The 25,141-nt window shown below is 42.9% G+C and overlaps 2 protein-coding genes across 4 annotated transcripts in view; one reads left to right on the top strand and one right to left on the bottom strand.

Annotated features, from left to right (window-relative positions):
- The window catches only part of LOC131129410 (disabled homolog 2-like), a 39,999-nt gene extending 28,543 nt beyond the window's left edge, over positions 1-11,456 (bottom strand). The window contains exon 1 of the mRNA XM_078789932.1: positions 11,364-11,456. The gene's annotated coding sequence lies outside the window, so the exon portion shown is untranslated. The remainder of the gene's footprint in view (positions 1-11,363) is intronic.
- Positions 7,353-25,141, top strand: part of tle2b (TLE family member 2, transcriptional corepressor b) — an 86,114-nt gene continuing 68,325 nt past the window's right edge. For all 3 annotated transcript variants that reach the window (XM_078790381.1, XM_078790382.1, XM_078790380.1), the window contains exons 1-3: positions 7,353-7,627; positions 19,081-19,178; positions 21,963-22,026. In XM_078790381.1, coding sequence (XP_078646507.1) covers positions 7,604-7,627; positions 19,081-19,178; positions 21,963-22,026 — 186 coding nt within the window. In that variant the 5' untranslated portion in view covers positions 7,353-7,603. The remainder of the gene's footprint in view (positions 7,628-19,080; positions 19,179-21,962; positions 22,027-25,141) is intronic.

Here is a 25,141-nt window from a genome sequence, read left to right as displayed (position 1 = left end):
GCATGAACACCAAACTATTTAAAACATGTCAGCACATGTGACACACGTCTTTCCTGCGGACTGGGAGCAGGAAATAAGTTGGATGTGGAGCTAATTGTGGCTTATACTCCACTATACTATACACACACGTTAGATGTTTACACTGCAAGGTCAAGGGATCACATTTGTTTGCAGCATCGCCCTCACTTCATTCTACATACAAAAAGTGTGCGTGTGGCCATTTTTGTAGTCATTTTGATTCAAATATTATCACAGTTGAAACCGTGCACATTTTTATTTACCGTTTTCATATGTCCGTATTTTTTCTGGGTTAAACTGAGTTCTGTTTATTTCTTAGATCATTCCAAAATATGCAAATGAGGTGTGTGTGTCGAATAATCGGAACTTCAATACCCACAATCCCCCACAGACCCATGTCCGTTTTTCTTCTTTCCTCATTTTCATCTACGCCCATTTTAAAGCTGCTTCTTCGCTCCTATTGGCCAGTTCCTCAGCTTACATCAGGAGCCAACGTGGGTCCCCGTGATCGCTATTGGCTGCAGCCGCAGTGGAATTCGTCCAATCAGCGCGCCGGGAGAGTCTCCCGGCAAGCAGAGTTTTTTTCTTTTTTAAGGTGGAACCAGTCACTAGCCGCAGCCTTGTGTGTGAATGGACTCAATTGAGACGTAGAAGGTTCTGGAATGAGTCTTTCCGTGATTTCAGCAGCTTGTAATGTCTGGAACAGGAAGTAGAAGGAAGTGGAGCTCTGTGGTTGACAGGTGATGTGGTGTGAATGCCAGTTTTTCGTCTTTTCACACAGTGAGCCAATGTATTTATTGGCTATACGTCCTTATTGTTTCGTAAGGACAGAGCACACTCCTCCAAACAAGTACAGGACAGTCCAATTGTGGTTTTCATTTGCACCATTTTTGTATGATTTGGTTTCTTTTGTACAATATTGCGTGCAGCAAACTAGTCTTTTAAACAAAATCAAGTGTCTAAACCAAGTACCTGCAAAGTAGCGTTGCTGACTCGGTGTCTGCCTTTTGTAAAATGTGTGACTGCTAAATAAACCAAAAATCATGCAAGTGGCAGCATTGAATTAAATCTCGCCAGTTGATATTTTTGACTCAGGTTTCCCTGCCACACGAGCCCTCAACGGAGACGTGAGTCTCACTGACCCACGAGTAGTCCATATAGACTGGAGTTTCACTGACTCACGGGTACTCTACAAAGACTCAAGTTTCACTGACTCACGGGTACTCTACAAAGACTCAAGTTTCACTGACTCACGGGTACTCTACAAAGACTCAAGTTTCACTGACTCACGGGTACTCTACAAAGACTCAAGTTTCACTGACTCACGGGTACTCTACAAAGACTCAAGTTTCACTGACTCACAGGTACTCTACAAAGACTCAAGTTTCACTGACTCACGGGTACTCTACAAAGACTCAGGTTTCACTGACTCACAGGTATTCGGCGAAGGCTCCAGTTTCACTGATTTTAAGTACATGACGAAGACTCGAGTTTCACTGACACAGAAGTTCTCGATAAAGACTTGAGTTTCAGTCACTCACGGGTACTTGACAAAGACTTGAGTTTCACTGACTCACGGGTACTCTACAAAGACTCAAGTTTCACTGACTCACAGGTATTCGGCGAAGGCTCCAGTTTCACTGATTTTAAGTACATGACGAAGACTCGAGTTTCACTGACACAGAAGTTCTCGATAAAGACTTGAGTTTCAGTCACTCACGGGTACTTGACAAAGACTTGAGTTTCACTGACTCACGGGTACTCTACAAAGACTCAAGTTTCACTGACTCACGGGTACTCTACAAAGACTCAAGTTTCACTGACTCACGGGTACTCTACAAAGACTCAAGTTTCACTGACTCACGGGTACTCTACAAAGACTCAAGTTTCACTGACTCACGGGTACTCTACAAAGACTCAAGTTTCACTGACTCACAGGTATTCGGTGAAGGCTCCAGTTTCACTGACTCACGGGTACTCTACAAAGACTCAAGTTTCACTGACTCACGGGTACTCTACAAAGACTCAAGTTTCACTGACTCACAGGTATTCGGCGAAGGCTCCAGTTTCACTGATTTTAAGTACATGACGAAGACTCGAGTTTCACTGACACAGAAGTTCTCGATAAAGACTTGAGTTTCAGTCACTCACGGGTACTTGACAAAGACTTGAGTTTCACTGACTCACGGGTACTCTACAAAGACTCAAGTTTCACCGACTCACGGGTACTCTACAAAGACTCAAGTTTCACTGACTCACGGGTACTCTACAAAGACTCAAGTTTCACTGACTCACGGGTACTCTACAAAGACTCAAGTTTCACTGACTCACGGGTACTCTACAAAGACTCAGGTTTCACTGACTCACAGGTATTCGGCGAAGGCTCCAGTTTCACTGATTTTAAGTACATGACGAAGACTCGAGTTTCACTGACACAGAAGTTCTCGATAAAGACTTGAGTTTCAGTCACTCACGGGTACTTGACAAAGACTTGAGTTTCACTGACTCACGGGTACTCTACAAAGACTCAAGTTTCACTGACTCACGGGTACTCTACAAAGACTCAAGTTTCACTGACTCACGGGTACTCTACAAAGACTCAAGTTTCACTGACTCACGGGTACTCTACAAAGACTCAGGTTTCACTGACTCACGGGTACTCTACAAAGACTCAAGTTTCACTGACTCACGGGTACTCTACAAAGACTCAAGTTTCACTGACTCACGGGTACTCTACAAAGACTCAAGTTTCGCTGAGTCACGGGTACTCTACAAAGACTCAAGTTTCGCTGAGTCACGGGTACTCTACAAAGACTCAAGTTTCACTGACTCACAGGTATTCGGCGAAGGCTCCAGTTTCACTGATTTTAAGTACATGACGAAGACTCGAGTTTCACTGACACAGAAGTTCTCGATAAAGACTTGAGTTTCAGTCACTCACGGGTACTTGACAAAGACTTGAGTTTCACTGACTCACGGGTACTCTACAAAGACTCAAGTTTCACTGACTCACGGGTACTCTACAAAGACTCAAGTTTCACTGACTCACGGGTACTCTACAAAGACTCAAGTTTCACTGACTCACGGGTACTCTACAAAGACTCAAGTTTCACTGACTCACGGGTACTCTACAAGGCTCAAGTTTCACTGACTCACGGGTACTCTACAAAGACTCAAGTTTCACTGACTCACGGGTACTCTACAAAGACTCAAGTTTCACTGACTCACAGGTATTCGGCGAAGGCTCCAGTTTCACTGATGTTAAGTACATGACGAAGACTCGAGTTTCACTGACACAGAAGTTCTCGATAAAGACTTGAGTTTCAGTCACTCACGGGTACTTGACAAAGACTTGAGTTTCACTGACTCACGGACACTTGACGAAGGCTCAGGTTTGACTGACACACACGTCCTCAATGAAGACTCGACTTTCACTGAATCACAGGTACTCGAAAAAGACTTGAGTTCACTGACTCATGGGTACTTGACAAAGACTCGGGCTTCAGTGGCGCTCACATGCTTGACAAAGCTTGACAAAGACTCTTGACATACGGGTCCTTTATGAAGACTTGAGTTTTGCTGACTCACAGGTACTCGACAAGAACTCAAAGAAGACTGGAATTGCACTAACTCAAGTGTATATGACAAAAGCTCATGTTTCACCAGCACCCAAGGTTCTCGAGGAAGACTCAAGTTTGACTGACTCGCGGGTACCCAACATAGACTCAAGTTTGACTGACTCACGGGCACCCAACATAGACTCTAGTTTGACTGACTCATCGGTACACGATGAAGACTCCAGTTTCACCGACTCTCAAGTATTCAACAAAGACTCATGTTTGACTTACTCCTAAGTACTCAATGAATACTTGAGTTTCACTGACTCCCGAGTACTTAACAAAGGCTTGAGTTTCACTGACTCACAGGTGTGTAGAGTGGATTCATTGGATTTACGTTCTTTCCTAAGGAAATTACAAAATATTCATGTTTGAGAGGCTGAAATCAGAGGATATTTACTTATTTAAGTCAAAAACAATAAATCTATGACCAAAAGAGTTAATTGGGTAATTGATTACCATCGATTAATCAGTTAATCGGTGCAGTTAATCGGTACCCAACATAGACTCTAGTTTGACTGACTCATCGGTACACGATGAAGACTCCAGTTTCACCGACTCTCAAGTATTCAACAAAGACTCATGTTTGACTTACTCCTAAGTACTCAATGAATACTTGAGTTTCACTGACTCCCGAGTACTTAACAAAGGCTTGAGTTTCACTGACTTACAGGTGTGTAGAGTGGATTCATTGGATTTACGTTCTTTCCTAAGGAAATTACAAAATATTCATGTTTGAGAGGCTGAAATCAGAGGATATTTACTTATTTAAATCAAAAACAATAAATCTATGACCAAAAGAGTTAATTGGGTAATTGATTACCATCGATTAATCAGTTAATCTGTGCAACTCTATGTGAAAGTAGAGGTTGGTTCATTTGAGTTGAGTCATTCCCCAGAAGTGGTGTTTGGTAAGGATCACATAGGATGATAGGAACTCTGTATGTGACCTTAATGAAGTCTTCGGGGCTGCCCTCTGGCTGACCTTCTTGTTATGAAATGCACTTTCTGTCTTACTGGAAACCCTGTACCCACATGCCAAGAGGCACGGCTGCGTCCAATTCGCCAGCGTTGCGGATTAATGGCTGTTTGATCAAGTTCAAAGGCAGAGCTGCCCGGGATAAAGTCATTATGAGCAGCGCCAAAAGACGTCTGGGTCAGACTGATGCTCTCTACGTGGAAACACGTGGTAGTGTTTGAGCCCACAGACATTATAGTCTTGTATATTGATTATGGACTGTGTTCATAACAAACACAAACACAGAATGAATAGACTGCCAATGGGTATACAACCCTGGGAATGGCATATAACATCAATGTGTGATGCGTGGATGACAGGCAGTGTGGTTTGAGCATCTAGTGGTCGGCAGTCGGCGAATATCTCATCTTGGATGAGAATAGCGACACCCTCTTCAATGCCATGTTGAAAAGTTCTTGATAAATCCTGGAAAGATGCGCTAAAAGCAGGAAGGTCCCAAACTAGGAAGTGCCTACCTTGTTATGCTGTTCTTGTGTCCCGGTAGCCTTTCCTGAGTGGATCCGTGTCTGCATCTAACTGGCTCCAGGTTGTGTCAATCAAGGGTGTAGGTGTACGTTTTTTTTTTTAATGCAATGCATTCATTTTACGCTACGTTTATGGTCTAATTGAAGTGAACTTGAACCCACTTAAGGTGCCTTCAAGACCCCTGACTTGGACAATGCTGGTCTTTGTATAGTTCAATTTCTGTAAGCTTTAAGACTTTTCTCTTGAAAATGACCATCTACTTTCTTCCTAGCACCTTCTGTGGAACAGAAGTACAGTTGTCCCTTGGTACATTCCAAAGTTCCAGAAATGAATGACTGAATAAATGATGGCTGCTTGGTGGTGGACTATGTCTATATCTACATTAGTCCACACATACTGTATGTAAATACAACTGTATTGTGGTCACTCGGTGGCAGTCATGACACAAAACACAGAGACTTTAGCTTACATGACATTACCTCAACACTGCATGAAGTCATCAAATCAGCCACGGCTGTCCCACAAGATAGAGTTCACCGACCACTGCTTGTGGAAATCGTACGTTTTTGGCTTCTTAAGTTGAGAAGAAAGAAATTCAAGGCTTGCTAGCTCTAGCTTGCTAGCTAGCTAGCGTATGGAGTACCTGCGGCATAAGAGTTACAGTGTGTTGTAAATAAAGAATAGGATTGTAAAGGTGACTATAGTGGTGCTATTAATGTTAAGACCTGTATTTATAAAGTCATAAACAGGTTGTCTATCCTCTAGTTACCAAAATATTCAATTTATCACATTGAATTGAATACATTGGCAGTGTCCACTTGGGTTTGATGACTGGGAGGAAAAGGATGTCATACGCAAGTCTCACCTACGTGTGGCGCTGTAAACACATGTAGACAACCACGTGACACCAAACTATAGAAGAAGAAAGAAAGCCTGTAACATGTCAGTCTTCTGCTTCCCTTGTGGCTCATCCAGGTACTTATGACAAAGTGGAATTATTTATTGGAATCCTTTTGGAGAACAACAAAATATCAGGAGACGGTAAACTGGGGCGATTCATGTATGTTTGCATACTGTATTACGTTGGTCCACCTCTATGACGTCATTGTTTGGAATTGTTTGGAAAGATTTTCCCACTCAAAAAGCCCCTTTCAGAAACTTCAAAATGCCGTTTCCGTGTGGATGATACCATTTGGACTTGAAAACATTTTCGTGTGGTAGTCTGGAACCAAAAGCTGCTACAAATGTGGGACCGTTGCTATGTTGTAATGTAAATATGAATCATCCCGATGGCATATTGAATAAATGGAAGAATTATTGTTAATATTTGGAATTGTCATCAGGATTCTTGGAAAATGTTCTCTCCTGAAAGCGGCCATGGCCCCAAAATATTATATATACATATATATATCGTTAAAGCTACGTTCACACCGACGCCGAATGTCGCGCTTTGAATCGGCGACGAAATTCGGCGTCATTTTTCAAAAAATCTCACGTTCTCCTCAGATATGTTTAAGCTCTGATAAGCTCTGATACGCTCTGATACGAAATTCGTTCCCGCTTTAGGCGACAAATTATTTCCCGAATCGCTACGGCAACTCACGCTTTGATGCCGATTGATCAGGATTTGTTACGCTTTAAATCACGCTTTGATACGCTTTAATACTTATTGATAATGAGTCGTGGACGACTGTGGCCGCATTTGTTTGGGAGTCTCACTTCCTTATCAGTCTTTGTATACGACTGATTGCTTTGTCTGTGTGACCACAACGGCAAAAAGATCCATCTCTCTCTCTCTCTCTCTCTCTCTCTCTCTCGGCGATCTGCTCAGTCCACCTTAAGAGCAGCTTTAGCTGCCTGTCCTGTTTGTGTTGAAGCCAACAGGCACAATATATTACAGTCTAGGGTTTGCTGCCGAAAAGCCCGCTGGATCCTCCACTGACCTGCTGTTCTTTCATTTTTATTTTTATTTTTTAAAATTTTCATATTAAAAAAAGAAATCTAACGCACACACTCTCTTCATCTTCGTCTTCTCCCTCCCCTTCTGCAGCAGCGCTCGGCGTGTCACAGAGGAGGAGGAAAGACCAAGCAGAGAAGAAGGGTATCCATCTGTGTGTTTATGTTTCTGTCATTGGATGACCGGGTGAAGGGGCATCCGGCGACGTGACGAGCAGAGGCGAGAAGAAGAAGAAGAAGAAGAAGAAGAAGGGGGGGCGGGTGGGATGTAATTTTGTCATGTCACTATGTTTGGACCTTGACTGATCACAGAAGGAGGAAGACTGATAAGAGGAGAGCAAGTCCAGGGTCTTCTTATGACACTCTTGGATAAACAAGCATCGGACTGAATTTGCCAGAAGAAGAAGTGGACTTTCTGAGCGTGTGACCGGTGGAGGGCAGAGGAGTGGAGGGCCAGGGGACCAACCTGGCCATCAAACGGACTGGAAGCCTCTCCTCTCCTGGGATCATGTACCCTCAGGGCAGGCATCCGGTAAGCACATATTTCTTCTGGGTCTGTCATCGGCGTCGTGATGTTGGCCCCCCATATGTTGTCTCATCTTGTAGATAGTCGGTGGTGGAGCTGACCCTACTGTCTGGACAGGTCACTACCGTGTGTGTGTTTCCATCATGCTCCTTTCATTCCAACGCTCCTATATAAAAAGCCTTCAAGTGCAGTCAAACTCTGGCGTTAATGTCGCCGCCAGTGTAAAGTAAAGGTTAAATGCAAAGTGAGATAAAGGTTAAATACGCAGGGACTCATAAAAAAAAAATCCCACAGGGGTGAGTGACAGCTTGAGCTCAGTGTGACCAAGGACGCTTTTTATTCCCGGGGGGGGGCACGGCCCGCTTGCTATAATCAGATTTATTTGTCATTCTCTGTGTCTGTGCTACAAATAGGTCAGCGGCCACTTTGCAGTGTGTAGTCCGCCTGCAGAGCGACTTGCCAGCCAGATACACACACACACACACACACATACACACACACATAACTATCATACAGAATTATGAATGGCATTTCACAAGAGTCGGGCATGAGGAATCAATTAGGTCTGCACAGAGAATGCTAATAGGACTCAAAGAGACAAGACGGAAGTGTGAGAAAGGCATGAAGTTAAAGATGGAAGCAATAAAGAATAATGCAGACCTTTGTGATCAAGCTTGACCCCCATGCCAACATGTAAACGCCATCACTCCAACCCCCTCCGCCGGCGTTATTTCTGTCGCCGCCATGGAATATGATCCATATGGCGAGGTGCGAGAGTGCCAAACACGCATGCACCTTCACGTGTGCGTTTGTTTGCCTTCCAGCAGCCATCAATTCAGAGCACGCTTAAGTAGGTCTTCCTGTTTCTTTTTTAGACAACTACAGCCGGAATATTCATTTCCTGTTGTTGCTCCTGCTGCAAATGTGCTACTTAAGTGCATCCACAGTGGAGGCTGGGGAATTAGGATGGAACCGCCACCAGATTCAAACAGGCGAAAGTTACATTTGGAAAATGTGTCTCCATGGTCGGACACAATCTCTTAATTGTGTGTTTGACTTCAGTCGGCAACTCAGGACCGGATGGATGAGTCCTAATGACATGACTACTACCAGGAGAACCAGAGTACAGAGGGGGAGGAGACACCTGCTGTGGCCCGGCAAGGTGCACTGTATTGGGGCACATGCTCCAAGCAGCTGCTGTGACGTCACAGAGGTCTCTGGGAAAGCTTTTACACTTTTCAAACACGGAGCATTTGGTACGACATCCTTCCTCTTAAGGTGAAGGTTTGTTTACAAATGAGCTCAGGGGACATTACAACAGGCGGTTAATGTCACAGGAAGGGAGAAAAAAAAAAAACAACAAGTGCTACATTTAATGGCTAAGAAGAAGTGGTATCACTTTACAATAAGGTACCCACAATTACAGTAGTTAACTAGAAAATTCCCGCGGAAATTTTGATGGACTGGCCACCTGTGCTGTGAACCTCGGGCCCGGTGTGCCAACGGCTACCGTGCTAGCACCTAGCAAGAACGCCTCAAGTACCGAAAAGGTTGATGCAGTCCCATAGTGTCCCCACATCATGCCATGTGTCTATTTGCCTTTAGACATTTGTAAATTAGCTAACATGCTAACGGCTACCATGCTAGCACCTAGCAAGACAGCCTCAGGTCCCGAAAAGTTTGGGGCAGTCCCATAGTGTCCCCACATCATGCCACGTGGGTATTTGCCTTTAGACATGAGTAAATTAGCAAAAATGCTAACATGCTAACAGTCATCATGCTAGCACCTAGCAAGAGGGCCTCAAGTTTAGAAACTGCCAAGGTTGTCCTATAACCTTCCTGCATCATGCCATGTGTATATTTGCCTGTAGCCATGAGTAAATTAGCTTAAATGCTAACATGCTAACGGCTACCATGCTAGCACCTAGCAAGAGGGCCTCAAGTTTAGAAACTGCCAAGGATGTCCTATAACTTCCCTGCATCATGCCATGTGTGTATTTGCTTTTAAACATAAGCAATTTAGCTTAAATGCTAACATGCTAACGGCTACCATGCTAGCACCTAGCAAGAGGGCCTCAAGTTTAGAAACTGCCAAGGTTGTCCTATAACCTTCCTGCATCATGCCATGTGTATATTTGCCTTTAAACATGAGTAAATGAGCTTAAATGCTAACATGCTAACGGCTACCATGCTAGCACCTAGCAAGAGGGCCTCAAGTTTAGAAACTGCCAAGGATGTCCTATAACTTCCCTGCATCATGCCATGTGTGTATTTGCCTTTAAACATAAACAAATTAGCTTAAATGCTAACATGCTAACAGCTACCATGCTAGCACCTAGCAAGAGAGCCTCAAGTCCTTAGTAACTACTCTAAATGTATGCGCCGTCGTTCCTCAGTAACTACTCCAAATGTATGCGCCATGGCTCCTCGGTAACTACTCGGTTTCTCATGACTTCATTAGTTCCTCAGTAACTACTCTAAATGCTTGTGCTCTAGTCCCTCAGTAACTACTCTAAATCCATGTGGCTTAGTCATTAGTTCCTTCTTAGTTCTATACTAGTTCCTCAGTAACTGTTCTGAATTCATGTGTCATAGTTCCTCATGAACTGCTGTATTTTTGTGTACCTTATTGAAAAGTGAGACCAAAGAAGTGTGTGACGATAACCATAGAACTGGAAACTATTTTCACACAAGAACAATATAGTGTGAATAGTTGTTCATTGTCATGTAAATGAGAAGCCAAGGCGATGCATTCTTATCCGGGCTGGTCTTTTCTTTCTTTTTTTTTTTTAACTTTTTACACTTATTTAACCTGCATAGAGTGTGTACTTTTGTCCTAGTAAATGAAATTGCGGTGACTTAAATGCAAAAAAAAAATCAATTTATTGAAGGAATACATGATTGGCGAATTTTACCCGGTGTTTCATAAACGGTTATACCGTAGCTTGGTAGACCTTTGTATGGGTGTGATGAAAATAGTTTTATGGGCATGCAAAATGCTTTGCGTTTGGCTTGCAGCCGTGTCCACTAAACGTCCAACCCCTCACCCTAGTATTTGTCTTCATAATAAAACGATATTACCACATGTGACACAGTTAGTTGGATGACGTCTCATCTTGTCTATTAGTCTATTTTCTTTGGAGGAGTTGTTCTGTAGCAGAGGTCTGCATGGCCCACATGGTGATCTTCTTCGGACTGAATCAACAGTGCCTCTGCTAGGTTGCAGAAGTTCATAGAAGCTGATATTTTGATAGTTCTCCTATGGGCTTGCCCATCACAACTTGTCAAACTTTCAGCCAATTGTAAAGCCATCCGAAGAAAGACTTTGTGTGTACACGGGACATAAGCGATGTGTTCATAAGACTACACACATCCTTGCTGGATATCGTCCCATCAGTCCAAAAGCAGTAAGCTGTTGTTGTTGTTGTTCACAGGAGCACCACCAATCCTGGGCATGTCTCATCTATTCATTGTGCCTTTTGCCCCTAAATATTTCACCAGCCAATTATTATTTCATGGTCTCTTCGAATGTGTCTCTGCTTGTCTGAGACGCTTTCATGCAAAATGAAGAAGGCGGGTAGAAAAACGACGGGGTGGAAGTAGAAGGCAAGAAATGTGCTGAAGAACAAGTTAGTGTTTGCCGATGCCTTCTTGCGCGGGCTTGCCCGCCATCATCGTGTGGATACGGTGCGCGCCAGGGGCTAAACAGGGAGACGAGCAGCCAGATCGAATTATTTCTTACCCAATCACTCGCAGACGTTCATCTGTTCCACACTTGCGCTCTCGTTTTCCAGCGGGTGGGGGGGAAAAAAACAGAAGTTGCCTGTTATGAAAGATGAACCGAGAGAGACGAACAAAGCCTCCCGTGATGGCGTTCAGACAGAATGCAAAACGAATCGCGCTGACGTCAGTCACCAGATGGATGATTGCAGTATCACTTGCGAGTGTTCTGCAAGGACGTCAGCGGCCACCGTGCACTTGAATGTGACGGTTCCAGTTCACAAAGACTTCACGCCAGCTTAGATAAGAGACTTTGCAGAAGTTGGCGTGATCACCACTCAACTTTTTGATGGCCACTTGACTTTGTACAATCCCCTTAGTACAGGGGTCGGGAACCTTTTTGGCTAAGAGAGCCATGAAGGCCAGATATTTTAAAATGTGTATCTGTGAGAGCCATGTACATTTTTTTAAACATTGAATACAATAAAATGTGTGCATTTTTATGTAAGACCAACAGTTTTAGATAATGGGCTCTAATTACGTAGACCAGGCACACTACCCCACGCCAATGGGGTGTGGCCAGCACACTTTCGTGAGCAGCGCAGTGTCTAATAATAAATCAAATACCATTAATACAACTTCTGCTGCTGCATAATTTTGCACCATACTCAGTATATTTCATTCTTTTGGCCATCTTTATCAGAAGGCTTGGTTCTGCAGCTTTAGCTATTTGACTAAAGGAGGAAAGTTTACATTTACATGTTTTTTTGACATCTCAATGACCGAGGTAGACTACAGCATTACCCAGTAATAATCAAGTTTTGGTGTTTGACCTGGAAAATATCAGGAAAGATGGATATGGTCGACCGTATTGCAGTAGAAAATAGATGGACGAATTAAAATTTTACTTTAAAATGTTAGCAAAAATACATTTTTATTGTGGTAAGAAATGCTTGAGAGCCAGATACAGTCATCAAAAGAGCCATACCTGGCTCCCGAGCCATAGGTTCCCTACCTCTGCCTTAGTATATCCAAATAGTAAAGTGCAGCATAGAAAACCTGTTTATGAGTTTCTGAATACAAGTTTTAACATGATTAAAACAATGCGGACATGAAATAACACCTCTGGAGTTACTTTTACACTCTGTTATTCTTACAAAAGAGGGCTGCTAGAATAGCAAACTAGCGAGCTAACTAGTTAGCTTTTCCACTTCATTTATTCTAAACTTAAGAACATGTACCACTTCCACTCAGACTGAGAGGAGAACCCTTTTTTCACTCAATCTCAGCCATGGCGTGTCCGTCTCGGCCGTGGCATGTGAAAAATGAATAAGTCGGTGGTTGAGTGGCCAGTCTCCATGCAGTGTGAAATGTAATGTAATGTAACGTCATGTCTCCTTACATTACTGATGCTTCATGACCACTGGACTATCTATAACTTGTCTTTCTATATTTCTCACAGTCATGAGTGATATTCAAACTGCAATAGAGTGAGGGACGAACTGTGTATCAAAATATATGTTGAATTGAACATGTTTTTCAATGTTAATTCATACTGAGTGACATGAACCTATGAGTGAATATTTTCATGGACAGCCGCAAGAGGACGCAATGAGACTGGGAGCTTGGTGAACTTGTTTACTGTCCAGGGGTGGGCAAACTTTTTGACTCGCGGGCCCGCATTGATATGACTAAATTTACGGGGGCGGGGGGCAGACTATATATTTTACACGTAACAGTCCACCTGGTATTATTGTATCTGTAAAATTGTCATGCAATCTGCTATTATTTTTTATTATTTTATATTTACATTTAAATATTTAAAAAATAATAAAATATTATAATAATTACAATAAAATTAAAATAATAATTATTATATTATTATTATGTAAAATATGCAAATATAACAATAATATTATATATAATTAATATAATAATTAGCATTAATATAATAATAATAATAGTTCTAATAATAATTTAATAATCTAATAATAATAATAATAATTATTATTATGTGCTTGTGTCCCTTTTTTCAGGAGCACTTTGTAAACAACAGACCATGTCAAAAAACGAAATTGATAAAACCATCAAAAGGTTGGCTCAGGCCATGATGCCAGGTTGTATGTTGAGTTTAAATGAAATACTTTGGAAAGATTGGGCGGGCCGTATTCAAACACTTGGCAGGCCGGATGTGGCCCCCGGGCCGTAGTTTGCCCACCCCTGGTGTAGTGTAGAAGTGGGCACTCCCACTATTCTCTGCACTCCCGCTTATGTATTTTTCCCTCTTCCTGCTTAGTCCAGACATACGGTACACGAAATAAGAAAGACAAGCCGATGGGGGCAACTGTGATGGGGACAGTCCTGCAATGGTACCATCTTTTGTCATCATTTTGTGATTATTCTAATACACCCGATGTTTCAAGTGAGTTACACTCATCTTTTTTGGAGACAACACTTATATATTTTTACAATATCTGAGTGTGCTGCGATTGGCCGGCGACCAGTCCAGGATCTACCCCGCCTCTCGCCTGAAGACGGCTGGTATAGACTCCAGCATACCTGCCACAAGCGGTATAGAAAATGGGTGGATGAATGTACGGATATAATATCTCTCCAGGAATGCAAACAGTTAATCAATTCCTGATGACATAAATATGGTTTTAGAAATGTTATTAATGACTCTCCATGGTAGTTGTGTACTCCTGTATGTGACTGTAGCATGGAGTCGAATAATGATGCTATAGTAAGCAAGTGTGTGTGATTTAGACCAACAGTGCCTCTGCTGGTTGCAGCCAAGTATTGCACTCTATTTTGTCTCCATAAGTCGATTACACCATTCTAGCGCGTATCTATTACAGGTCTGTTGTTGTTATCTTTGTCCATTGCTGAAATATTCGTCAGTGAGCTAGTCCGTGGAAGCATTGACACAGGTGGGGATGGTCATGGCGAGGGGCAGCATCGCCATCCTGTTTATGATCAAGTCAAAACAGACCTCCCTGAACCCTCCTTCTGTTTACCCCCCCGAACCCCCCCTCGACTCGCCATAGATAATCCTCCCTAATTCCCTGCTTTGCCCGTGCCAGCTCGTCCAAATTGTGATTCACTGCTGTCCCACAAGTTGTATGTGTGTGTGTGTGTGTGTGAGACCGCCCCCCCCTCCTGCCCATCCACCAGCTAGATTAACTGGATCAGTTTTTGGTATCAGAATTCTCTATGACGCCTGCATTAGTGCTCTCTCTCTCTCTCTCACACACACAGCAGTACTAGTGCACATCCATACAAAAACACACACAGCGATAGGTCTTTTTTGGCCCTTGGTGACAGCCTCTCAGACCCCCCCAAACAGTCTGTACTGCCATCTGTCACAGCACAGGAGAGACCCGACATACTCGTGCTCAACTTCAACAACAAATGTTTGCCATGGCCTACATACATGGCCATATATGCAGCATCTGGAAGATCTAGAAAGCTTTCCGTGTCTTGGTTATTGTAAGTAGCTGCTCTATAGGAGAAACTCAATAGAAAGGGCCACCAAATGAGCATCATAGGTCACCTTTAAATGTAAAATTACAAATGAAGCTCCCACATTGTCATGTTTTTGTGTGACCGTAATTAAAATTCATCAATTAAAATACATTTTGAAAAAAGTAAATAAATATTATATATAAACATATAAATATATGTATACCTAGTTCTTGATCATGAACCGAACTAGAGCTGTCCGATCTAGTCTGACTGGTGTGTCCTACCTAGTATTTGAGCCTGAACTAGACTAGAGCTGTCCTATCTAGTCTGGCTGGTGTGTCCTACCTAGTCTTTGATCATGAACTAGACTAGAGGTGTCCTATCTAGTCTGACTTGTCCGTGTTCCTCCTGATCTTTGATTGTGATCTCGACTAGAGGTGTCCTATCTAGTCTGGCTGGTGTGTCCTACCTAATCTTTGAACATGAACTAGACTAGTGGTGTCCTATCTAGTCTGACTGGCATGTCCTACGTAGTCTTTGATCATGAACTAGAGTAGAGGTGTCCTATTTAGCCTGACTGGTGTGTCCTACCTAGGCTTTAATCATGAACTATACTAGTGGTGTCCTATCTAGTCTGACAGGTGTGTCCTACCTAGTTTTTGATCATGAACCGAACTAGAGCTGTCCGATCTAGTCTGACTGGTGTGTCCTACCTAGTATTTGAGCCTGAACTAGACTAGAGCTGTCCTATCTAGTCTGGCTGGTGTTTCCTACCTAGTCTTTGATCATGAACTAGACTAGAGGTGTCCTATCTAGTCTGACTTGTCCGTGTTCCTCCTGATCTTTGATTGTGAACTAGACTAGAGGTGTCCTATCTAGTCTGGCTGGTGTGTCCTACCTAATCTTTGATCATGAACTAACCGAGAGGTGTCCTATCTAGTCTGACTTTCATATCCTATGTAGTCTTTGATCATGAACTAGAGTAGAGGTGTCCTATCTAGCCTGACTGGTGTGTCCTACCGAGGCTTTGATCATGAACTATACTAGTGGTGTCCTATCTAGTCTGACAGGTGTGTCCTACCCAGTTTTTGATCATGAACCGAAATAGAGCTGTCCGATCTAGTCTGACTGGTGTGTCCTACCTAGTATTTGAGCCTGAACTAGACTAGAGGTGTCCTATCTCGTCTGACTGGTGTTTTCTACCTAGTCTTTGATCATGAACTAGCCGAGAGGTGTCCTATCTAGTCTGGCTGGTGTGTCCTACCTAGTAATCTTTGAACATGAACTAGCCGAGAGGTGTCCTATCTAGTCTGACTGGCATGTCCTACGTAGTCTTTGATCATGAACCGAACTAGAGCTGTCCTATCTAGTCTGACTGGTGTGTCCTACCTAGTCTTTGAGCATGAACTAGACCAGGGCTGTCCTATCCGGTCTGACTGGTGTGTCCTACCTAGTCTTTGAGCATGAACTAGACTAGAGCTGTCCTATCCGGTCTGACTGGTGTGTCCTACCTAGTCTTTGAGCATGAACTAGATTAGAGGTGTCCTATCTAGCCTGGCTGGTGTGTGCGACCTCGTCTTTGAACATGAACTGATGAAGCCTGCTGGGATGAGCGGTCCAACGTCTTCCGAGACAACCTAGACAGTCCAGTTGCCATCCACTCCATGACCTGAGAATACGATGACCTGTAAGGATAACAATATTCACAGGCAATCAAAGTCTTCCTTCATCTTCCTCCCATGGTGGGGGGTGCCAGGGATGAAGGTCTGACTCAGTCAGCAGCCCTCAGCTCGCTCATCGTTTCTCTCTCCGCTTTGTCACAACGTCAGTCTATCGCTCGCTCAATCCATCCGCCTGTCTGTCACACAAGGCACTATCTCTTCTTTTGCCAATCAGTCCTACTGTCTACCGCTCCCTCCCACTTTGCAGCGTGTGTGTGTGTTGTCGTGGTGTGCATGCTGCAAGTGGGAATCTACATGTAGTCACTGATGTCATGGCCATATGTGTTCTGCTGCCGTAGCACACCCTCCAAGTCCCCCCCCCCCCAGTGTGTGTTGTGTAAATCAAGGTCAGTAGGGATCTGTTTTTCAGACCCCCCACCACCCACAACCCTACCCCACCAAACACACACAGTTAGCGTGCGTCCCTTTGCTGTCTAGCTTCCACTTTAACTCGGCTCAGCTCGGCCCTGCGGATTAATTACTGCAGGAACTCACCACATCTCTGGCCTCCACCGTCGAACTAATTGAAATCTAATTGAATTGTGCTTGTCTAGACTAATGAAGCTCGCCTCTGAAACCGCCAACTTTGTGTAGCTCAGCGTTAGCGTGTAGCCTTCTGCACACTGCCGCTGAATTGGAATGGATGCATTTGCTTCTGTTGTTGTTTACATCGTTAAAGGATCAAATGGGATGGACCCTCCATTGGTTTACAGTGGTCCCTCCTTCATGGCACTCAGTTGTTTCGAGACCCAACCGTAGTACCAAGCGTGTAGACCTGTCACAATAACACTTGTGTTATTGTCTGTGCTATGAATTATCGTCAATAATCTATATTGTTTTTACATTTTTTATGTCCCGGTAACCTACCACTACAAGACCGTTTTTTGGTACACCCTGGACTGGTGGCCAGCCAATCCCAGGGCACATATAGACAAACAACCATTCACACTCACATTCATACCTATGGACAATTTGGAAGCTAATGGTGGAGGAAGCCGGAGTACCCGGAGAAAACCCACGCACGCAGAGGGAGAACATGCAAACTCTGCACAGAGATGGCCGAGGGGGGAATCGAACTCGGGTCCCCTCGCTGTGTGGCCTATGTACTAAGCACTCGGCTGCCCTGCAGCCTCATATCACAAACAATAAATTTCCAACACAATTAGAGCCTTGTAGACATGCAATAACACCCCTATAGTTGCCTTTGCTCTGTTATTATTATTTGTTTATACCACATTGTACTGGTATGCTACAGGGGTACACCCTGGACTGGTCGCCAGCCAATCATAGGGCACATATAGACAAACAACCATTCACACTCACATTCATACCTATGGACAATTTGGAGTCGCTAATTAACCTAGCATGTTTTTGGAATGTGGGAGGAAACCGGAGTACCCGGAGAGATGGCGGGAATTGAACCCTGGTCCTCCTAACTGTGAGGTCTGTGCGCTAACCACTAGACCACCGTGCCGCCCCTTTCCAAGCATGTGTGTGAAATAATTTTGAAATAGTGAAGTCAAAACTTTTTTACTTGATGATGTGGGGACATGCCTTGGCTGACTTCATGCAGTGTTAAGGTAATATCTGTAAGCTAATGTCTCCATGTTTTGTGTCATTACTGCCACCTAGTGATCACAATACTACATATTACTAAGAAGAGACCATAGTCTACCACACAAAACTGTGATGTAATGGGCGACAACTGTGGTGCCCTGCACGCAATCTATGCTGGGTAATTTCCTCTTGGGGGAAGAGGGCTTCCCAGCATGCCTTGCTGGATCTAAATGAATGTGAAATGTTGCTTGGCATTAATATTTTAATATTTTAATACCTGCCAAGTCCATAGATGACATTGCTTGTCCCACATGTTACTCGGCGAGTGACGGAGGCGTTTGGTTTGGTGTGTGTTATGTTGTGTTGTGTGTGTGTGTGTGTGTGTGTGTATGGGTGTATGCCAATAGATCACCGAGTTATGGAGATGAGCAAAAATAAAAAAAACATCTACTTTGTGTTATTTGGTTATTTTCTGACACATACACCACACAGTGGCGCTATTATTAAGCACCCCAGTCTTAGGACAAACATGGTGGAGGAAGGTGCTTAGTGTGTGTGTCTGTGTGTGTAGGTTGAAAGGCTGGTGGGGGAGATGTTCCCCTGAGAGATGTTTGTTTTGTTGCTCCTTTTAGCTTTTAGCAGGTGCCGTGATTCTAATGACATTTCCTCCTTTTGCAGCTCTTTGTAGGCTGGAATACATTAGCAAGCTGGCAAGAGGATGCTAATATGGAGGAGGGAGGGAGGGATGAGGAAGAGGGCTGGGAAGTAGGAAGAGTCATTAGAGGAGGAGGAGAACACAGACAGAGAAAGGACACAGCTTTATGATGTGTGGGAAGAGGAAGTGACCTTTCCTCTCACTTTCATCTTCCCTTCGTCTCTGACACGCACACACACTAAAATGTATGAGCCATGCACATGCACTTACCGTGTTATATAGCCAAGAGACACACGTGCACTTAAATGTCCGTCTTTCTGTCTGTCCTCTCCCCAATCAAGGTCCCCTTGCAACCTGGCCAGTCTTTCAAGTTCACCGTCCTGGAAACTCTGGACCGGATTAAGGAGGAATTCCAGTTTCTCCAGGCCCAGTATCACAGGTACAGCAGCATGTGCACATTTTTTGGTATGAATTAACGCCATGCTAACAAGGATGGTGCCGTTTTCTGTCTTATTGATGTGCAAATGATGAAGGCTGCATGCAAGTTGGCCAGCTAAGTCAGGACTATTTTTTTTTTAATTTACACAGACTTTGCATGTTTATAAACATTTCCATCAATATTCCTGATTTAGCCAAAAGGCTATATATCATCCATGGTCCCTAGTACTAATCCCATTTAATAAAAGTTCATATAATCTACCGAGATCATGGCAATGTCTGAAGACATAGCGTTTGAATGCTGAAGGGGAACTGCACTTTTTTTGGAATACTGCCCATCATTCCCAATCCTTTATCCTTTATTTCCTCTTTCTGTGCATTGTAGCACAAGAAAATGAGTTAATAAGAGCAGGCTAACAAAGGATGTCATGGGAAATACCTATTTTAACTCAAAAGCCCTCTCAAAAATACTAAAAAAACAGCCAACAGTGTTCAATTTCCATGGTATATATTAACTAAGCCACAGCCAATTGTTATTGTAGCAGCTAACATGAAAAACATTTTTATCTGGCGGACTAACAACCTCACTTGCCACTCGTCTCAGCGTCATTCCCAGACGGGACTGGGAACCATGCAACCTTGGTAGAGGTTTTTTTTTTTTAGAGTTCTTCATAGTCGAAATAGGTGTATCCCAATGACAGCATTGTTAGCTAGCTCAAATTAACTGATTTTCTAGTGCTATTATGCACAGAAAATGTGCTCATGTTTCACATAAAATTTTTAAAAAAATGCACGTCCCTTGAAGCTGAATGAAGAGATGAAGAGACAAACAAGACATGAGTAGGAAAGGCGTGCATGTCAAAATGCAGAAATGATAGTAGAGTATTTAGAACACGGGGAAAAAGTGTAATCAACTGAAAAAAGTACAGCAAGCAAATGCAAAGTATTATTCAATAACATGGTTAGCCAGTGGTTAACAAGTGTTTGCACAAAAATGTCAAAAAATGATACTATGCTAATGTTAGCATACTAGCGCTAACATGCGCTAACATACCTAACATGATAGTACTGAGTATTTGGATGTTTGTACTCATGAAAATAGCTAGAAAATACTATGCTTATGTTACCAATGCTAACTATACATGCGTCAATGTTTATACTTTTGCAAAGTGCTGCTATGTTAATGTTGTTAGTATGCTAGCAATTCTAACATGCAGTTTTAGCATGCTAGCATAACATAATAGCCAAACTGTTTCTGAATTCTGCTTACAAAATGGCTAAAAATACTACTATGGTAATAACACGCTAACATGCTAAAGTTAGCATGCAACACCAAGTATGCGTATGTTAATGTTGTTAGTATGCTAGCAATTCTAACATGCAGCTTTAGCATGCTAACATAACATAATAGCCAAACTGTTTCTGAATTCTGCTTACAAAATGGCTAAAAATACTACTATGGTAATAACATGCTAAAGTTAGCATGCAACACCAAGTATGCGTATGTTAATGTTGTTAGTATGCTAGCAATTCTAACATGCAGCTTTAGCATGCTAACATAACATAATAGCCAAACTGTTTCTGAATTCTGCTTACAAAATGGCTAAAAATACTACTATGGTAATAACACGCTAACATGCTAAAGTTAGCATGCAACACCAAGTATGCGTATGTTAATGTTGTTAGTATGCTAGCAATTCTAACATGCAGCTTTAGCATGCTAACATAACACAATAGCCAAACTGTTTCTGAATTCTGCTTACAAAATGGCTAAAAATACTACTATGGTAATAACACGCTAACATGCTAAAGTTAGCATGCAACACCAAGCATGCGTATGTTAATGTTGTTAGTATGCTAGCAATTCTAACATGCAGCTTTAGCATGCTAACATAACATAATAGCCAAACTGTTTCTGAATTCTGCTTACAAAATGGCTAAAAATACTACTATGGTAATAACACGCTAACATGCTAAAGTTAGCATGCAACACCAAGTATGCGTATGTTAATGTTGTTAGTATGCTAGCAATTCTAACATGCAGCTTTAGCATGCTAACATAACACAATAGCCAACCTGTTTCTGAATTCTGCTTACAAAATGGCTAAAAATACTACTATGGTAATAACACGCTAACATGCTAAAGTTAGCATGCAACACCAAGTATGCGTATGTTAATGTTGTTAGTATGCTAGCAATTCTAACATGCAGCTTTAGCATGCTAACATAACATAATAGCCAAACTGTTTCTGAATTCTGCTTACAAAATGGCTAAAAATACTACTATGGTAATAACACGCTAACATGCTAAAGTTAGCATGCAACACCAAGCATGCGTATACTCTTTTGTTGGCATGCTAACAACACGATAGCGCAAAGATTTACTATGATTCCTAATGCTAAAAACAGCTAAAATTGTACTATTCTAATGTTAGCATGTTAACATGCATGGAGATAGCGGCTAGCATACCATGCAAGTGTGATTGGTACACACACAAAAGTATGCAAAACAATGGGTCAGCACCAGCAGATATTTAGCTACAGTACTGCTTGGTGGAAACAACATTCCTCTGGTATTTGCATGATATGATTAGCATATCCAAATACACAACTTCAGTGGCAGGTAAGTGTAATGTAGAGACCAGTTGTGTAACGCTAATGACTCATTCTTCACACTTTGTGGAGTGAGAGCGTTGCGCCCTGCTGGGTCATGTGTGAAATGACGATACTTGGCCACATGCGAGGAAAGTGTCTCATTTGCATGTCCTTGTGCGTCCTTGTGCAGCCTGAAGCTGGAGTGTGAGAAGCTGGCCAGCGAGAAGACGGAGATGCAGCGGCACTACATCATGGTGAGTGTTTCACTGAGATGGCCGGTTTGTTTCCTTCACACCCAACCGCTACAACACTCTTTCACGTATGGTCAATAGAGGCAGCCGTATAGCGATACGGTGGTATGAATAGAAGGGGGTAATCAGTGTGCATTGTTGATATCAAAAATCCCGTCTAGTTTGTGCTGCCAGTTTTCCAGTCCTGAGTTTTTCTTTGCGGGTGTTGATATGCGATTATGCCACTCACATGTATCGTGAGGCTTTGTCTGTGCTACAAAATCCATGCAGAGCCACGTGGAATTTGATATGCACCGTCTGCAAAGCTGCTTGCCTTTCATAAACCTGAGAGGGCAGGCGGGATCAGGACTGTGTGCTGGGTCGGCACACAGGTGGGAAGGATGGAGAGCGGGCTTAAAAAAAAACTACAAGCAAAGCAACCCAACGAACCAGATTTGGCCGCCGAAGACCAGGTCGCCTACGCACCCGCCACCCAACACACATTGCACCGGACCCTTATGCTTGCCCCCGTAGGTGGTGGGTCTACAAGGGAAGATCGCGGATTCAGGCGGCTGAAATGAGTTTCCTCCGTAGGGTAGCTGGACTCCTCACCCTAAGAGATCCGGGAGGGGCTTCTCCTTCACATCGAGAGGAGTCAGTTGAGGTGGCTCGGGCATCTAGTCCGGATGCCTCCCGGACGCCTCCCTGGCGACGTGTTCCGGGCATGCCCAGCCGGGAAAAGGCCCCGGGTCAGACCTAGGACACGCTGGAGGGACTATGTCTCACAGCTGGCCTGGGAACACCTTGGTGTCCTACCGGTGGAGCTGGAGGAGGTGGCCGGGGACCGGGAAGTCTGGGCTTCTTTTCTAAGACTGCTGCCCCCGCGACCCGGACCCGGATAAGCGGAGGAAAATGGATGGATGGATCTAAACCCGACGCCCCATCCAACAACACGGCGATGACGCAACTCTTCCCGAATGCATTTTACTTCAGTGTCCCATGACATGCATTCATGACCTGCCTCTTTTTACCCGTTTGTGTATCTTTACTACACACTGCGCCGTGTGAGTATACATGTCCTACATAAGAATTGTGGAACATTCCAAAAGGGCACTTTTCCTTTCATAATGATTCATAGTATGAACGTGGAAAGGGCTTGATTTAGGTGTACAACACAGCAGCAACAGAACCAATGTTGTAGCAGCGGGAATACGGCCTGAACGCCAGTGATGAGCAGCGGGTATACCACCCTGGAGTTTAGCCCCAGCAGCAAGCGGTATTACGAAGTGCACGCAGAGGTAGATTGAGGAACTCACTGCCATCTCTTGGAGTTGATGAAATAGTGAGAGGTTTCCTCCAGCCGCAAGGCCCAATGTTAACCAGGTTATTTAGTTATTTTAGAGCGCACACCCGCCCGGCTTCTATTACAAGTAACATATTTGGTGCTTTTCATAGCATAATGCTCAGGATGTAAGATAAATAGTGGGCTGATGTGAGGGAACTATGACATCATCCTAAAACATGAATAATAGCGATATACAATGATATGATATACGAGAATGAAAAACGGCGATAGAGACGATAGCAATATATGAATGATCTAATGTGTTGATGGATTTATTCCTTTATCTTCTCTGGCCTACTGCCCAAATCGTGGGAAGATCTGAGTAAATAATAATGTGAAAATCTAATCCTAAATAATAGATGATATCAAGTCAAGTTTATTTATACAGCCCTTAATCACAAAAGCCTCTCAAAGGGCTTTCTAAGCTGGCAACAATGGACGACATCCCCTGATTTGAACCCCCATCCCGGCAGTGGAGTGGGCAACATATGACAAGTACATCGAAATAGCGTAATAGTCCAGGTCATAGATGTAGATGTAGGGCCATCAGGAGACTTGGTCAGTCTTAGGATAATCATCAGCCAAGCTGGGCCCTCCTTGGCAGTGCCTCTAAGAGGTGGACCACCTCAGATCTTTTCAGATTCTGCGGAGGGTAGCAGCAGTCAAACAGGCCAGGAATAATATTAAATAAATGCTAAAGACTTGAACATTTCTACTGAAGTAGCAGCTCTAATATTAACAGGTAGGGCATTCCACAACGTTGGTGCCCGAATATAAAGGGCTTATAGCCTGCAAGACCGGCGTGTCGTGAGGGTAGGTTTCTAGACGGAGCATAGGGTACCACAAGGTCAACCAGATAGGAAGGTGCCGACCCATGTCATATTTTGTATACAGAACCTTAAAGTGGCAACTTGGATGAAGTGGGAGCCAGTGCAGGTTTGGCTGGTACTGGAGAAATATGGTCAAATTTACACATCCTTGTAAGAAGTCGTGCTGCGGCCTTTTTAAACTAGACTTTGGAAGACCAGAAAGCAGTACATTACAGTAGTCAGGGCGAGACGTTACAAATGGATGGACTAGGGCAGGGGTGGGCAAACTACGGCCCGGGGGCCACATCCGGCCCGCCAAGTGTTTGAATACGGCCCGCCCGTTTTTTTTCCAAAGTATTTCATTTGAAGTCAACATACAAGCTGGCATCATGGCTTGAGCCGACATTTTCATGGTTTGGCGGTTTTATCAATTTCGTTATTTCATGCGGTCTGTTGTTGACAAAGTGAAAAAAGGGACACAAGCACATAAAAATAATAATAATAATAATATTAAATAATAAATGTATTCTTATTATTATAAATTTATAACGCACTTTACATGAAATAAATGATCTCAAAGTGCACATATAGCAGATTGCATAACACTTTTACAGATACAATAATTTCGTTATTTGATGCGGTCTGTTGTTTACAAAGTGCTCCTGAAAAAAGGGACACAGGCACATAATAATAATAATAATAACAAATAATAATAATATAAAATAACAATAACAAATAATATAAAATAATACTAAATTTATTCTTCTTATTATACATTTATAACGCACTTTACAACATAATAATAATAAATTAATATAAAATAATAATAACAAATAATATCAAATAATAATACATTTATTCTAATTATTATAAATTTATAACATACTTTACATGAAATAAATGATCTTAACGTGCACATATAGCAGATTGCATGACACTTTTACAGATACAATAATTTCGTTATTTGATGCGGTCTATTGTTTAC

Source organism: Doryrhamphus excisus, linkage group LG4 (genome assembly GCF_037039965.1).
Source record: "Doryrhamphus excisus strain RoL-2023G ecotype Guam linkage group LG4, RoL_Dexc_Guam_v1.1, whole genome shotgun sequence".
NCBI lineage: Eukaryota > Metazoa > Chordata > Actinopteri > Syngnathiformes > Syngnathidae > Doryrhamphus > Doryrhamphus excisus.
The sequence above is the reverse complement of the archived record's forward strand: the minus strand, read 5'-3'. Positions and strand labels throughout refer to the sequence as shown.